Source organism: Leucoraja erinacea, chromosome 18, assembly GCF_028641065.1.
Source record: "Leucoraja erinacea ecotype New England chromosome 18, Leri_hhj_1, whole genome shotgun sequence".
Taxonomy (NCBI): domain Eukaryota; kingdom Metazoa; phylum Chordata; class Chondrichthyes; order Rajiformes; family Rajidae; genus Leucoraja; species Leucoraja erinaceus.
In genome coordinates, this window is record NC_073394.1 from 25,879,986 (window position 1) to 25,894,050 (window position 14,065).

General features: G+C 40.6%; 1 protein-coding gene across 1 annotated transcript in view; it reads left to right on the forward strand.

The window, feature by feature from the left end:
• Window positions 1–14,065, forward strand: part of LOC129705833 (kielin/chordin-like protein) — a 213,594-nt gene that overhangs the window by 127,752 nt on the left and 71,777 nt on the right. The window contains exon 17 of the mRNA XM_055649667.1: window positions 11,695–11,808. Coding sequence (XP_055505642.1) covers window positions 11,695–11,808 — 114 coding nt within the window. The remainder of the gene's footprint in view (window positions 1–11,694; window positions 11,809–14,065) is intronic.

Sequence of the window (14,065 nt, forward strand, 5' to 3'; positions counted from 1 at the left end):
ATAGAAAAAAATCATAAGTGGTTAAAGTGCACATTGTTAGATTTTATTAAAGGGTATTTTTATATATTTTGTTTTCACCATGTAGAAATTACAGCTATGTTTATACATAGTCCCCCCATTTCAGGGCACCATAATATTTGGGACACATGGCTTCACAGGTGTTTGTAATTGCTCAGGTGTGTTTAAATGCCTCCATCATGCAGGTATAAGAGAGCCTTCAGCACCTGGTCTTTCCTCCAGTTTTTCCATCACCTTTGAAAACTTTTACTGCTGTTTATCAACATGAGGACCAAAGTTGTGCTAATGAAAGTCAAAGAAGCCATTATGAGACTGAGAAACAAGAATAAAACTGTTAGACATCAGCCAAATATTAAGCTTACCAAAATAAAATGTTTGGAACATCATTGAGAAGAAAGAGAGCACTGGTGAGCTTACTAATCGCAAAGAGACTGGCAGGCCAAGGAAGACACCCACAGCTGATGACAGAAGAATTCTCTCTATAATAAAGAAAAATCACCTAACAGTTGTCCGGCAGATCAGAAACACTCTTCAGGAGTCGGGTGTGGATTTGTCAATGACCACTGTCTGCAGAAGACTTCATGAACAGAAATACAGAAGCTAAACTGCAGGATGCAAACCACTGGTTAGCGGCAAAAATAGGATGGTCAGGTTAGTTTGCCAAGAAGCACTTAAAAGAGCAACCACTGTTCTGGAAAAAAGGTCTTGTGGACAGATGAGACGAAGATTAACTTATATCAATGATGGCAAGAGCAGAGTATGGAGGAGAGAAGGAACTGCCCAAGATCCAAAGCATACCACCTCATCTGTGAAAGGCGGTGGTGGGAGTGTTATGGCCTGGGCATGTATGGCTGCTGAAGGTACTGGCTCACTTATCTTCATTGATGATACAACTGCTGATGGTAGTATAAGGAATTCTGAAGTGTATAGACACATCCTATCTGTCAAGTTCAAACAAATGCATCAAAACTCATTGGCCGGCGGTACAGCAAGACAATGATCACAAAGATACTGCTAAAGCAACAAAGAGTTTTTCAAAGCTAAAAACTGGTCACTTCTTGAGTGGCCAAGTCAATTACCCGATCTGAACCCAATTCAGCATGCCTTTTATATGCTGAAGTAAAAACTGAAGGGGACTAGCCCCCAAAACACGCATATGCTAAAGATGGTTGCAATTCAGGCCTGGCAGAGCAACACCAGAAAAGACACCCAGCAACTGGTGATGCCCATGAATTGCAGACTTCAAGCAGTCATTGCATGCAAAGGATATGCAACAAAATACTAAACATGACTACTTTCATTTACATTACTTTGCTGTGTCCGAAACATTATGGTGCCCTGAAATGGGGGAACTATGTATAAACACTGCTGTAATCTCTACATGGCGAAACCAAAATGTATAGAAATGGCCTTTATTAAAATCTCACAATGTGCACTTCAACCACATGTTGAACCACATTTTTTTTATTTTTCAAATCTCAAGTTCAAGTTGACATTTATTGTCACATGCACCAATTGGTACAGTGAAATTTCAGTCACCATACAGCCATACAAATAAAAAGAACACAATATACGATAGAGTTTAACATAAATATCCACCACAGCGGAATCAACGTTTCACACTGTGATGGAAGGCAATAAAGTTCAGTCATCTTCCTCTTTGTTCACCCATGGTCGGGGCCTTTGAACCTCCGCAGTTGAGGCTACGGATGGCCCGTTGAACAGGCCCTCTCGCCGGGATGATCGAAAATCCGGCGTCGGAACGGTTCGGAACACACTTGCGGCTTGGAGTTTCTGAATTGGCTGCTTCTTACCGGAGACCGCGGCTTCCGAGTCCACAGGACGAGCTGGACGGAGCTCCAATACTGGCGATCCCCAGCAAAAGATCACAGGCCTCCGCGATGTTAAAGTCAGCGCCGTGCCCGTGGCTAGAAGCTCCGCAGACCGCAGCAGGCCCAACATTCTCGTGAGCTCTAATACAGGCGATCCCCGGCAAGGCATCGCCCCGCTTCGTGATGATAATTCAGTACTGCGCTGCTGCTGAAGCTCTTGCCAGCCTCCAGTAGGATAGGCCGTGTCAATCCAGTTGGTAGGCCGCGAGGGAGGGGGCGAAGATGCGACAAGGAGAAAAGAAGCATCTCCGTCCAGGTAAGCGAGTGAAAAACGGTTTTCCCCTATTTCCCCTCCACCACCCCCCACATAAGACATACTAAGAAACATTTAAAACATACATTTAGACACACGGAAAAATAACAAAAATGGTGAAAGGACTAATAGCTGCTGGCGAGGCAGCTACTGCAGTGGCACCACCCAATGGAAATTGTGGAGTACAGACGCAAATAAATAAATGATGGGTCTTTGTCCCAAACATTCTGGAGGGCACTGTATGTGAATGCTAAAATTGTGTTAATTTTGAATTCCTCTTTTCCCTTCTGAGCACGCATTGTTGATTTTTCAGTGGTTCGAGCACTCTTATCAATAATTTCCTGTTTTGTCAAGAGACTTTACAGCGTTTTTTTCTTAACTGCATTTTATTTTGTTTAATCCATTTATTTCCAAATCATATTTGTTGACATTTTGCTAATTTCTTGAACCATATCATTTTGTGAAAAAAATTGAAGTTGTGTATCTGAAAATTGGCCTTGACATTGGCACCTAAGGATGCCTATCATTCCTGTCCCTATATGCTCACTTTGAGATATAATTTGCCACCTTTAATTCTGCACCAGAAAGTTGTCTAATAATACCAAGGAATTCAGAACGAAAGGTACTTGCTTTTAACAAAGAGCTGGGTTACCTTGCACTATATTTATTCTGCCTAGATATTCCTGTCTCTTTGTAAAGTGATAGAAACATAGAAATAGGTGCAGTAGTAGGCCATTAGGCCCCTTGAGCCAGCACCGCCATTCAATATGATCATGGCTGATCGTCCAAAATCATTACCCATTCCGGTTTTTTCCCCATATCCCCTGATTCCCTTAGCCCTAAGAGCAAAATCTAACTCACTCTTGAAAACATCCAGTGAATTGGTCTCCACTGCCTTCTGTGGCAGAGAATTCCACAGATTCACAACTCTCTGGGTGAAATTGTGTTTCCTCATCTCAGTGCTATTTGGCTTACCCCTTATTCTTAAACTGCGACCCCTGGTTCTGGACTCCCCCAACATTGGAAACATTTTTCCTGCATCTACCCTGTCCAATCCTCTAATCCTATATGTTTCTGTAAGATCCCCTCTCATCCAGCAAATACAAGCCCAGTTGCCCAATTCTTTCATCATACGTTAGTCCCGCCATCCCGGGAATTAACCTGGTGAACCTACACTGTACTCCCTCAATAATGTCCTTCCTCAAATTAGGAGACTAAAATTGCACACAATACTCCTGGTGCGCTCTCACCAGGGCCCCGTACAACTGCAGTAGGACCTCCTTGCCCCTAAACTCAAATCCTCTCTCAATGAAGGCCATCATGACATTGGCTTTATTCACTGCCAGCTGTACCTGCATGCTTACTTTCAGTGACTGATATACAAGCACACCCAGTTCTCGTTGCGCCTCCCCTTTTCCCAATCTGACACCATTCAGATAATAATCTGCCTTCCTGTTCTTGCCACCAAAGTGGATAACTTCACATTTATCTACATTATACTGCATCTGCCATGCTTCTGCCCACTCATCCAACCTATCCAATTCACCCTGCAGTCTCATAGCATCCTCCTCGTAGTGCACACTGCCACCCAGCTTTATGTCATCTGCAAACTTAGAGATGTTACATTTAATTCCCTTGTCTAAATCGTTAATATATATTGTAAACAACTGGGGTCCCAGCACTGAGCCTTGCGGCACCTCACTAGTCACTGCCTGCCATTCTGAAAAAGACCCGTTAATTCCTACTCTTTGCTTCCTGTCAATACCCCCAATACCATGTGCTCTAATTTTGCACACTAATCCCTTGTGTGGGACCTTGTCAAAGGCTTTTTGAAAGTCCAGATGCACCACATCCACTGGCTGTCCTTTATCCATTCTCCTCAAAAAATTCCAAAAGGTTAGTCGATTTCCCCTTAACAAATCCATGCTGACTTTGACTGATCCCATCATCGTTTTCCAAATGCGCTGCTATAACATCTTTACTAATCGACTCCAGCATCTTCCCCACTACCGATGTAAGTTTAACTGGTCTATAGTTCTCCGTTTCCTCTCTCACTCCTTTCTTCAAAAGTGGAGTACCCTCCAGTCGACAGGAACTGATCCAGAGTCGGGAGAACATTGGAAATTGTTCACCAGTGCATCTACAATTTCTAGGACCACCTCCTTGAGTACTCTGGGATGCAGATCATCTGGCCCTGGAGATCTATCTGCCTTCTGTCCCAACAATTTAACTAACAGCATTTCCTGTCTTAAGTGGATCCCTTCAGTTCCCCCGTCCCACTAGATCCTCGGTCCCCTAGAATTTCCGGGAGTTTGGTTGTGTCTTCCTTAGTGAAGATAGAACCAAAGTAGTCATTGAACTGCTCTGCCATTTCCTTATTTCCCCATTATAAATTCACCTGTCTCTGACTGTAAGGGACCTACATTCGTCTTCACTAACCTTTTCCTTTTTACACACCTACAGAAACTTTTACAGTCAGTTTTTACATTTCCCGCAAGCTTTCTTTCATGCTCTACTTTCCTCAAAATAAAATTTGAGAATTTTATTTTTCATTTCAGAATATATTGTGAGAAATGTAACTATTATTTTCCTAGTTTTATGGCCTTTTTTTATTTATGCTTCTCATTATACCAAGAAAACAATCACTTTTTTATTCACTCTCAATGGATATTGATGTAATTCTACCTTTAATAAATTCCATGCTACCTGTTAGCTTGATCTTGCCCAGAAATTCAACAAGGAATTAATGGATCAAATATTCTTCATTTGTCAAATGCTTTACGTTCTAGTGTGATTTCACCCTATAGTGTCTTGATAAACACAATGATCAGTGTGTAACGGCTTGTCAAGTAAGTGTAATTTTCCATCACCACCACAATATCAGTGGAAATGTCCACTATATCTGCTTTTTAGGAGTGTGAAATTAATTTTTATGTTTATGTGCAGTAACATTATATCTTCTGGAAGATATTGGGTGACAATAAATTTAGAGGGAATGACCAGATGATATGAATTAGCATCATTATAAAAAAAAATGGATTGGAGAGATTTATGGTACTAAAAAGCAATACATTTGCAGGATATGTATTGACTTCATTTTCAGGTGTTGAAAGTCATTGTTGTCTGAAAGTAAATTGGATATGGAGGTCTAATATATTGAATCCAAATAACAATAGGAATGAAAGAGACTGAAGCTTTTGGTTGTCTGGCCTAATGTGGATAGAAACATGACATTAATTGCCTGGTTATTAATCCTGACTTTGGTTTGTTAATTGATCTATCCTTTGATCTTCGGTTTATTTCGGAAGTAGGGTTTTGGAGTGTCCGGATATAATATTTTAGGTAAAATTGATATGATATTTTATTCAAAATTACATTGTGTAACATTCCTTAGTAAGGCATTAAATGTAGTTGCAGGTAACATCTGTTAAACCAATGTTGGTGTTATCTATCTCTATTGTTGGAATAGCCTTACATCATAAAGTATACCAAAGTATACACAACGTATCTTGGCAACTACAGGAACATATTTCATCAAATTTATGAATGCACATGCAGAGATTTAAATATGCATGAGTAAATGAGACCATTTCACTTCAAAACTTTGCCTGCGATTTATGGAGCTAGATTCATTATATATTGTGTTTCATTTCCTTTGTGCTATGTTTATGCTATGAATTACATCTGTTTCCTATTTGTTGGGTTTGAGTTGCTTGCTTATGTTTACTTATGCGCATGGTTGGGATCTTAGATTTGCTAATGCAGCTCCTGCATGGGAGTATCTTGGTTTTGCTTGCCCCAACATGAAGTCAGTACTTATTTGCTTTCAAGCCTGAAATGTGTTTACTTTTGAAAGTGCCTGCTTATGAATATTTCTGGATAGCTGCTTATGAACATTTATGGATTGGGATAGGAGACCTTGCCCATGTATGGATTGGTCAGATTGTAGTTCCTTGTAAATACTCCAGATAATCTGTTCCAAGAAGTAAAGAATGAATTGTGAAATATTATGACAATTTACTGTCTTGTGGAAAAGTAGCACACGATGCATGCTTGATCACCCTATTTGAAGATTAACGAGTCCACATTTTTAATAGGAGTGTCAGATAGGTTCTTGACCAGAGAGAAAGAGGACAGGCACAGATGTTAGCTGTTTTAAAAATGAGCTGCACTTTACTGCCATGGATAGTTTGGGAGGAGCACACAAGAGGTTTGGGAGAGGATGCTGTACGCTTCGCTTGAAAGCATATTCCAAAAATAATTGGGGGGAAAAATTAAATGCTTGCAACCTTTTAGGCCAAACATATTTTTCCAATGCTACGATATTCTGTTCACTTTAAATAATGGCACGGCAAGTAATGGAAATCAGAAATCAATTCCAGCCCTAAGCATCAATGGAAATGAAAATGGATTAACTTAATATGATATAAATATAGATTGCTGATTTTTTCATTTGAAATCCTCAGCAAGTTTTTTTTTTCTCATTGAGAATTCAGCCAAATGAAATGCCTACTTATAAAGTAAATTAAATTTGATTTTCTTTACTGATATCCAATAAATGTTCACTTTAACAGTCTGGTCCTCTGTAATGGGATTGCACCCATGTGGCTGAGATGTATATGGGAGGCAAAACTGACAAGAAAAATTACATTTGACCAACTGAAACAAACTTAGTCCACTATAGAGGATTGCTCTGGCAAGGTTTTCCTCTACAATTTGTTTTATTGCAAATGATGCATGGTGCCTGTGTATCCAATCTTGACTGGACAATCTTATCACTGGACAGGTAGACAAAAGTGCTTGAGAAACTCAGCGGGTGCAGCAGCATCTATGGAGCGAAGGAAATAGGCAAGGTTTCGGGCCAAAACCCTTATCACTGGACAGTTGCTTTGCCTTGTAGATGGACCCTCTGGTGCAGACACGAGTACAGTTTATGAATTAATAGATCAGAAATTCCCTCATTGAAGACGCTGCTTGATTGTAAGGCTTAGCTCATGCTCAGGAAAAGTTTGAGGGTAAATATTTGTAAGGTTCCAGTCACAGACAAAGTCTCACTCAAAGGAGCCACATATCAGTGGTCCTATTTATATTCTTCTCTGAAATGTTGCCATGAAAATAGATCACTGGAAGATGAGGAATGCTTCAAATTGCATGTGTTGACCTTTTGTTGATGTGTTGACCACAGCACTACTGAGTAGGTTTTTATGTCAGAGCTTCACAGTACTTGCCTGTCATTTCTACTTGTGCCAATGCTTTAAAACAGTCTGGCTGAAAACTTGCAAGAGGGAATGTAACAGTTACATGCAATTGTTTGCCTCCATGCCAAGATTTGAGACAATTAATTTGATTGGCTGCTGCAAAATAATTCACATCATTGAAATTTGACAGGGTAAATATTCCAGTTCTGGCTGCCGGTCTTCAGTTCCGGTGAAAATGCAACAATTTATCTGGTTGCCAGAGGCTGCAGTAATCTATACATATCATTTTCTTTTCTTGGAAATGCGTAGTGAGATGGTGCACCAAAGAATCTTCTGAATACAAATTTTGTCCCAAGAATCTGTAAAAAGCAACTTTCTGAGGAAGTTTAGTATAACTTTTTGGATAGCTTTTGAATCCCTCACACAAGCACCATATTAAATGGAGCAGATAATATCCATTGGAGGACAAGGTGCTTGATATTATCTATTACTATATTTGTAACTACTGCCCCATCTCATCTCAAATTGCTACTGCCTTTGGCATGGTGTGATCCTTGTCCAGTTGGTTAAGACTGCCCTCACCTGCTTCGACTCCTACACACCCGTTTATAGTTTCTCGATCTACATCCAGTGGGTTTGTACTCACCCCTGAGCTACCACCTCAAGAGTCTCAAACTTGCATCTTTTTGTCTCTTTTCCCCCTATTTATATTCAGTGTGTGCAGAATGGGACCATTCTATTCAAGGTGTCTCTGTTAACATTTTCAAAAGTAATCTACTTTTTCATTCCCCTGGCCTTTCCTCACATTGCTGCAGTTTTTTTTATCCCTCAATGTATTTGACCAGTTCTCGTATCAAGGCACGTATCTTTTGGATCTGATTCTATCACCCCATCAGGCAGCACACTCGCCCATGTTGCCTCTGGCTTTTCTGCTAATCTTCTTAAATCTTAATCACTTGATGATCAACTTCTACTCATAGAGTTCAAATAAAAAAACAATATGTCTGGGTTGCTGCCATATAACCTAGAGATAATTTGCAGAATTAATGTTATTTTTTTGCTGATATTCTTCCACACAACACGTAAATTTCCAGTTGTCACCATCCAAAGCTCCAGATGTACATTGTCAATACGCACCTTTAAATACCACAATTTCTTAACTTTTCCATTGCCTCTTTCAGTTAATTTGCCTGATTCTGCTCTCCCTGAGCCCATCAATAACATTACATAAGAACATAAGAAATAGAAGTGGAAAAAATCCCCCTTGTCCTCACCTTCCACCTCATCAGCCGTCCATACTATAGACAATAGGTGAGGGAGTAGGCCATTCGGCCCTTTGAGCCAACACCGCCATTCAATGTGATCATGGCTGATCATCCCCAATCAGTACCCTGTTCCTGCCTTCTCCCCATGTCCCCTGACTCCGCTATCTTTAAGAGCCCTATCTAGCTCTCTTGAAAGGTTCCAGTGAACCGGCCTCCACTGCCCTCTGAGGCAGTTAGACAGCACATAATCCCCCGACATTTTCGCCACCTCCAACGGGATCCCACAACTTGCAACATCTTCCCATCTCCACTCCTTTCCGCTTTCCGCAGAGACTATTCCCAACGTAACTCCCTGGTCAACTCATCCCTTCCCACTCAAACCAACCCTTCCCCAGGTACTTTCCTCTGTAACCGTGGGAGATGCAACACCTTTCCCTGTACCACCCCCCTCAACTCTGTCCAAGGACCCTGACGGTCTGGCCAGGTGAGGCAGAGGTTCACTTGCATCTCCTCCAACCTTAACTGTATCTGCTGTTCCAGGTGTGGAATCCTGTATATCGGCGAGACCAAGCACAGGCTCGCTGATCGTTTCGCTAAACTTCTCCACTCAGTCTTCCTAAACCTAACTGATCTCTCAGTTGCTTGATGCTTTAACTCCCCCTCCCATTCCCACACTGACCTTTCTGTCCTGGGCCTCCTCCATTGTCAGAGTGAGTCCCAGCGCAAATTGGAGGAATAGCACCTCATATTTCGCTTGGGCAGCTGACACCCCAGTGGTATGAACATTGACTTCTCTAGCTTCAAGTAGCACTTGGTTTCCCTCTCTCGCCATTTTCTCCCCAGTTCTCCGACCAGTCTTACTGTCCCCGACTACATTTTATCTCTGTACCGCCCGCTCCCCTGACATCAGTTTGAAGAAGGGTCTCGACCTAAAACGTCATCCAGTCCTTCTCTCCAGAGATGCTGCCTGTCCTGCTGAGTTACTCCAGCATTTTGTGTCTATCATCACTTCATCTGACTTGATACAAAAAAAATGTGTCTGATTGTTCGTCTGTGAAGTGTTATTTATTAACGCAACTTGTGGTTAGCCTCTCTTTGGATTTAAAAAAATATATACTGTGATTCTATTCCTTTCTCCATGTAAAATTTCCAAGGTTTCTTTTCATTTTTATTTGGTTCTGGTGGAATACAGATTAAAAGTTACCAAACAAGTGGAGATGAGAGATCACGGCAGTTCTGCAGTAAGTTAATGTTCTATAGAGGTGACACTTTTGCCAATCTGTGGGCAACCTTGTAAATTATCTTAAACAATCATTAACAATCGGATAAGTTCATGTTTTTATTATGGAATCCATAGGTGTGTTCTACTTACTGATGATTAGAGAGGATAACAAACTCAGTGATGATAAAATTCACGCGCGTTTTATTAATGAAGGTATGAAGTGAGTATAGCACAACACTAGATATGAATCTCTAACAGAAAGTGATTCACTGTGGATAGTTTGTGTCTGCTTCAGATCAGCCATGCATAATTACCGTGGTGATGAAACCAGCACAGTGTGTGCTTTATGTTTTATCGGTTTTATTTCACACAATTTTTTTATTTTACTGCCAAGTTCAGTGGGAGAGAGAATTGACCACGGGCTGGAATTTTATTAGAGAACATTTAGAGAGCTATAATTCATTTGGCACAAATCATACAGGGACGGATGGTTTGACTGCTCGGACCGCGGGAGAATAAAGAGGAAGAAGATTGGACTTTTTTGCCTTCCATCACAGTGAGGAATGTGGAAAATCCACTCTGGTGGATGTTTATGTTTATGCAGTTGTGCAGTTTATGCAACTTTATGCAGTTGTGTATCTTGTTGCTTTTTTTTTTCGTATGGCTGTATTTTAATTTGCATATCACTGTACTTTAATTGGTACTTGTGACAATAAAACCTTTGAAACATGAAAATCATGAGGTGCATAGATTGGTGAATAGCCATAGTCTTTTCCTCATGGTCTAAAACCTGTGGGCATAAGTTTAAGGTGAGAGGGGAACGATTTAAAAGGGAAATTCTTGTACATAGAGGGCAGTGTTTCCATGGGAGATGCTACCTGAAGAAGAGATGGCACAATAACGACATTTAAAATACACTTAAACAAGTGTGGATAGGAAAGCTGTTGAGTGAATTGGGCCAGGCACATGAAATTGGGACTAGCTTAATTAGGTCAACTTGGTCAGAACAAGTTGGGCGGAGGGGTTTATTTCTCGGGTGTATAGCGATATGACTCAATTTCCTTAATGTAAGAATACAGAGTATAGGCAGCCATATTCCACGCCATATTCAAGCATTTGCTTGAGCTTTGGATCTCTGTGCAGAGTTGCAGCATTGTCTTATGTATATTCAATGGTGCCAAGAGAGTTCTATACTTGAAAAAATTGGTTCAAAGTTATTTGTGTAAATTCTTAAGCTGGCTCAGAGCTGAGATGTTTTTTGGCAACTATTTGAAACTCTGATCTGTTCAAATGATTTTGGATGTCTGCAGCCAAAATAATTCACATCCTAGAGATTCCATAAATCTTCACAATCCAATGTTTTTTTTTAAATACTTTTTGAATAGACTCTGTCATGGATTATTGTCGCAGCCATTGTCATTTGAAAGGTTCACACTGAAATGATAACTCTCCACAGTCACTGACCAACCATTTAAGTGTTTCCTGCACTTAATGTCTTAATTTCAAATTTCATGCAATGTTGGCAGTATTTTTTGTTGTGATTCTGAGTGGTGTTGATGCCTCACTAGTTATGAATAATGTAGCATAGTTTCCTGATCCACACTTTCAACTATTTTGAGGATGAAGCCAAAGGCTTTGAGCACTATAGGCTTTGAGCATACAGCTCATGTGTTGGACAAATTTCCAATAAATTGCAAGAATGCAATGACCTTCCGACTGCTCACTAATTATACTTCTCTTCCTCTATGCCTGAAAATATTGTGCTAAAATGCGAATTTAGTTTATTCAAGTTGCCAAAGATTAATGAATTGAGTATCGCTAGATGTGGTTCATTTTGCCTTCTCAGATATTGACGAGTGCCTGTCCAATCCATGCTCTCATCATTGTCATAACACTGAGGGAAGTTTCTATTGTACCTGTCCGGATGGCTTTCGCTTAAATGTGAACAACACCTGTACAGGTATGTACAGAGAGAATGTACAGACAGCCATCGGGCAACATTCCATTATATTCAGGTGGAATATGATAACAGGTAGCAATATAAGTGGTGAAAACAAAGTGTTGCGCTAATCTTCTGAAACCTGAGGTTATTCGGCTCCTTTAGATCTGTTGAGGAATGTTAGTTATATTTGTGAAATATTAATTTAGTGCTGCAAGAATGGAATTCAATGCTTTTCAGCCATTCTACATTATCTTAGCATATTTAAATCACAAAGCTGTAAGTTGGTGGTGGCTAAAACAATATTAGTGGGGAGATTGTTAAAGTTTTGTGTTAGTCATCTATCACCAGAACTGAGGTAGTTGGGGATGAAGCAATTTCTGAGATGCTAAGGTTGGAAGGGAGAATATGAAGTCTATGAAGAGGTTACTAGGGAAATTGACGAGGGTAAAGCAGTGGATGTTGTCTATATGGACTTTAGTAAGGCCTTTGACAAGGTTCCTCATGGAAGGTTGGTTAAGAAGGTTCAACTGTTGGGTATAAATGCAGGAATAGCAAGATGGATTCAACAGTGGCTGAATGGGAGAAGCCAGAGGGTAATGGTGGATGGCTGTTTATCGGTTTGGAGGCAGGTGACTAGTGGGGTGCCTCAGGGATCTGTGTTGGGTCCTTTGTTGTTTGTCATGTACATCAATGATCTGGATGAAGGTGTGGTAAATTGGATTAGTAAGTATGCAGATGATACTAAGATAGGGGGTGTTGTGGATAATGAAGAGGATTTCCAAAGTCTACAGAGTGATTTAGGCCATTTGGAAAAATGGGCTGAAAGATGGCAGATGGAGTTTAATGCTGATAAATGTGAGGTGCTACACCTTGGCAGGACAAATCAAAATAGGACGTACATGGTAAATGGTAGGGAATTGAAGAATACAGTTGAACAGAGGGATTTGGGTATAACCGTGCATAGTTCCTTGAAGGTGGAATCTCATATAGATAGGGTGGTAAAGAAAGCTTTTGGTATGCTAGCCTTTATAAATCAGAGCATTGAGTATTGAAGCTGGGATGTAATGTTAAAATTGTACAAGGCATTGGTGAGACCAAATCTGGAGTATGGGGTACAATTTTGGTCGCCAAATTATAGGAAGGATGTCAACAAAATAGAGAGAGTACAGAGGAGATTTACTAGAATGTTGCCTGGGTTTCAACAACTAAGTTACAGAGATAGGTTGAATAAGTTAGGTCTTTATTCTCTGGAGTGCAGAAGGTTAAGGGGGGACCTGATAGAGGTCTTTAAAATGATGAGAGGGATAGACAGAGTTGATGTGGACAAGCTTTTCCCTTTGAGAATAGGGAAGATTCAAACAAGGGGACATGACTTCAGAATTAAGGGACAGAAGTTTAGGGGTAATATGAGGGGGAACTTCTTTACGCAGAGAGTGGTGGCGGTGTGGAATGAGCTCCCAGTGGAAGTGGTGGAGGCAGGTTCATTGGTATCATTTAAAAATAAATTGGATAGGGATATGGATGAGAAGGGAATGGAGGGTTATGGTACGAGTGCAGGCAGGTGGGACTAAGGGGAAAAAAATTTGTTCGGCATGGACTTGTAGGGCCGAGATGGCCTGTTTCCGTGCTGTAATTGTTATATGGTTATATGGTTATATGTTATATGAAATGGATTACATTTATTTACATCCTAGGAACAGCATCGGTAAGGTACTTCCCCTGAAGCTTCAGTATGAGGGTGGACAGTAGGTAGAACAGGGACCAACGTGAATTGCATTCAGACCCTTCTGTCAATGTGCCAATTTTCTCCTCACACATCTGCTTCTGCGAATTCCTAATGCCACGCCTAAGCTAAATGTGCAATACATAAAACAGAAGGCCCCAAACCCAGTGATGTGCAGATATTTTAGCATTGTTCAAAAGTGATAAGCTTTTGAAGCTTTTTTTCGCCCTATACTGCAAATGAGGGCCTTGGTTTATTCAGTTGCCTTTAATGGAGACCATAGAATTTTCAGACCAATTCAATTCTTTATGGAGATCCTTCTGAGAATTCTTATCAGGCAAGAGGACGTGAAGCAGCGATGGATGAAGAAGCAAACAGAACTCCAGATGCAGGGCGAATACAAATGGTGTTGAAAGCACAGTAGCCTAAAGTTAGAGGATAAATATTTCCTCCGTTTCATAAAGCTTGTCCCTGCATCATGACATTTGACAACCAATATCATTCTTTGTTGCAGTAAATATTACTACAAACATTGACTTTCCATCCTTCCGT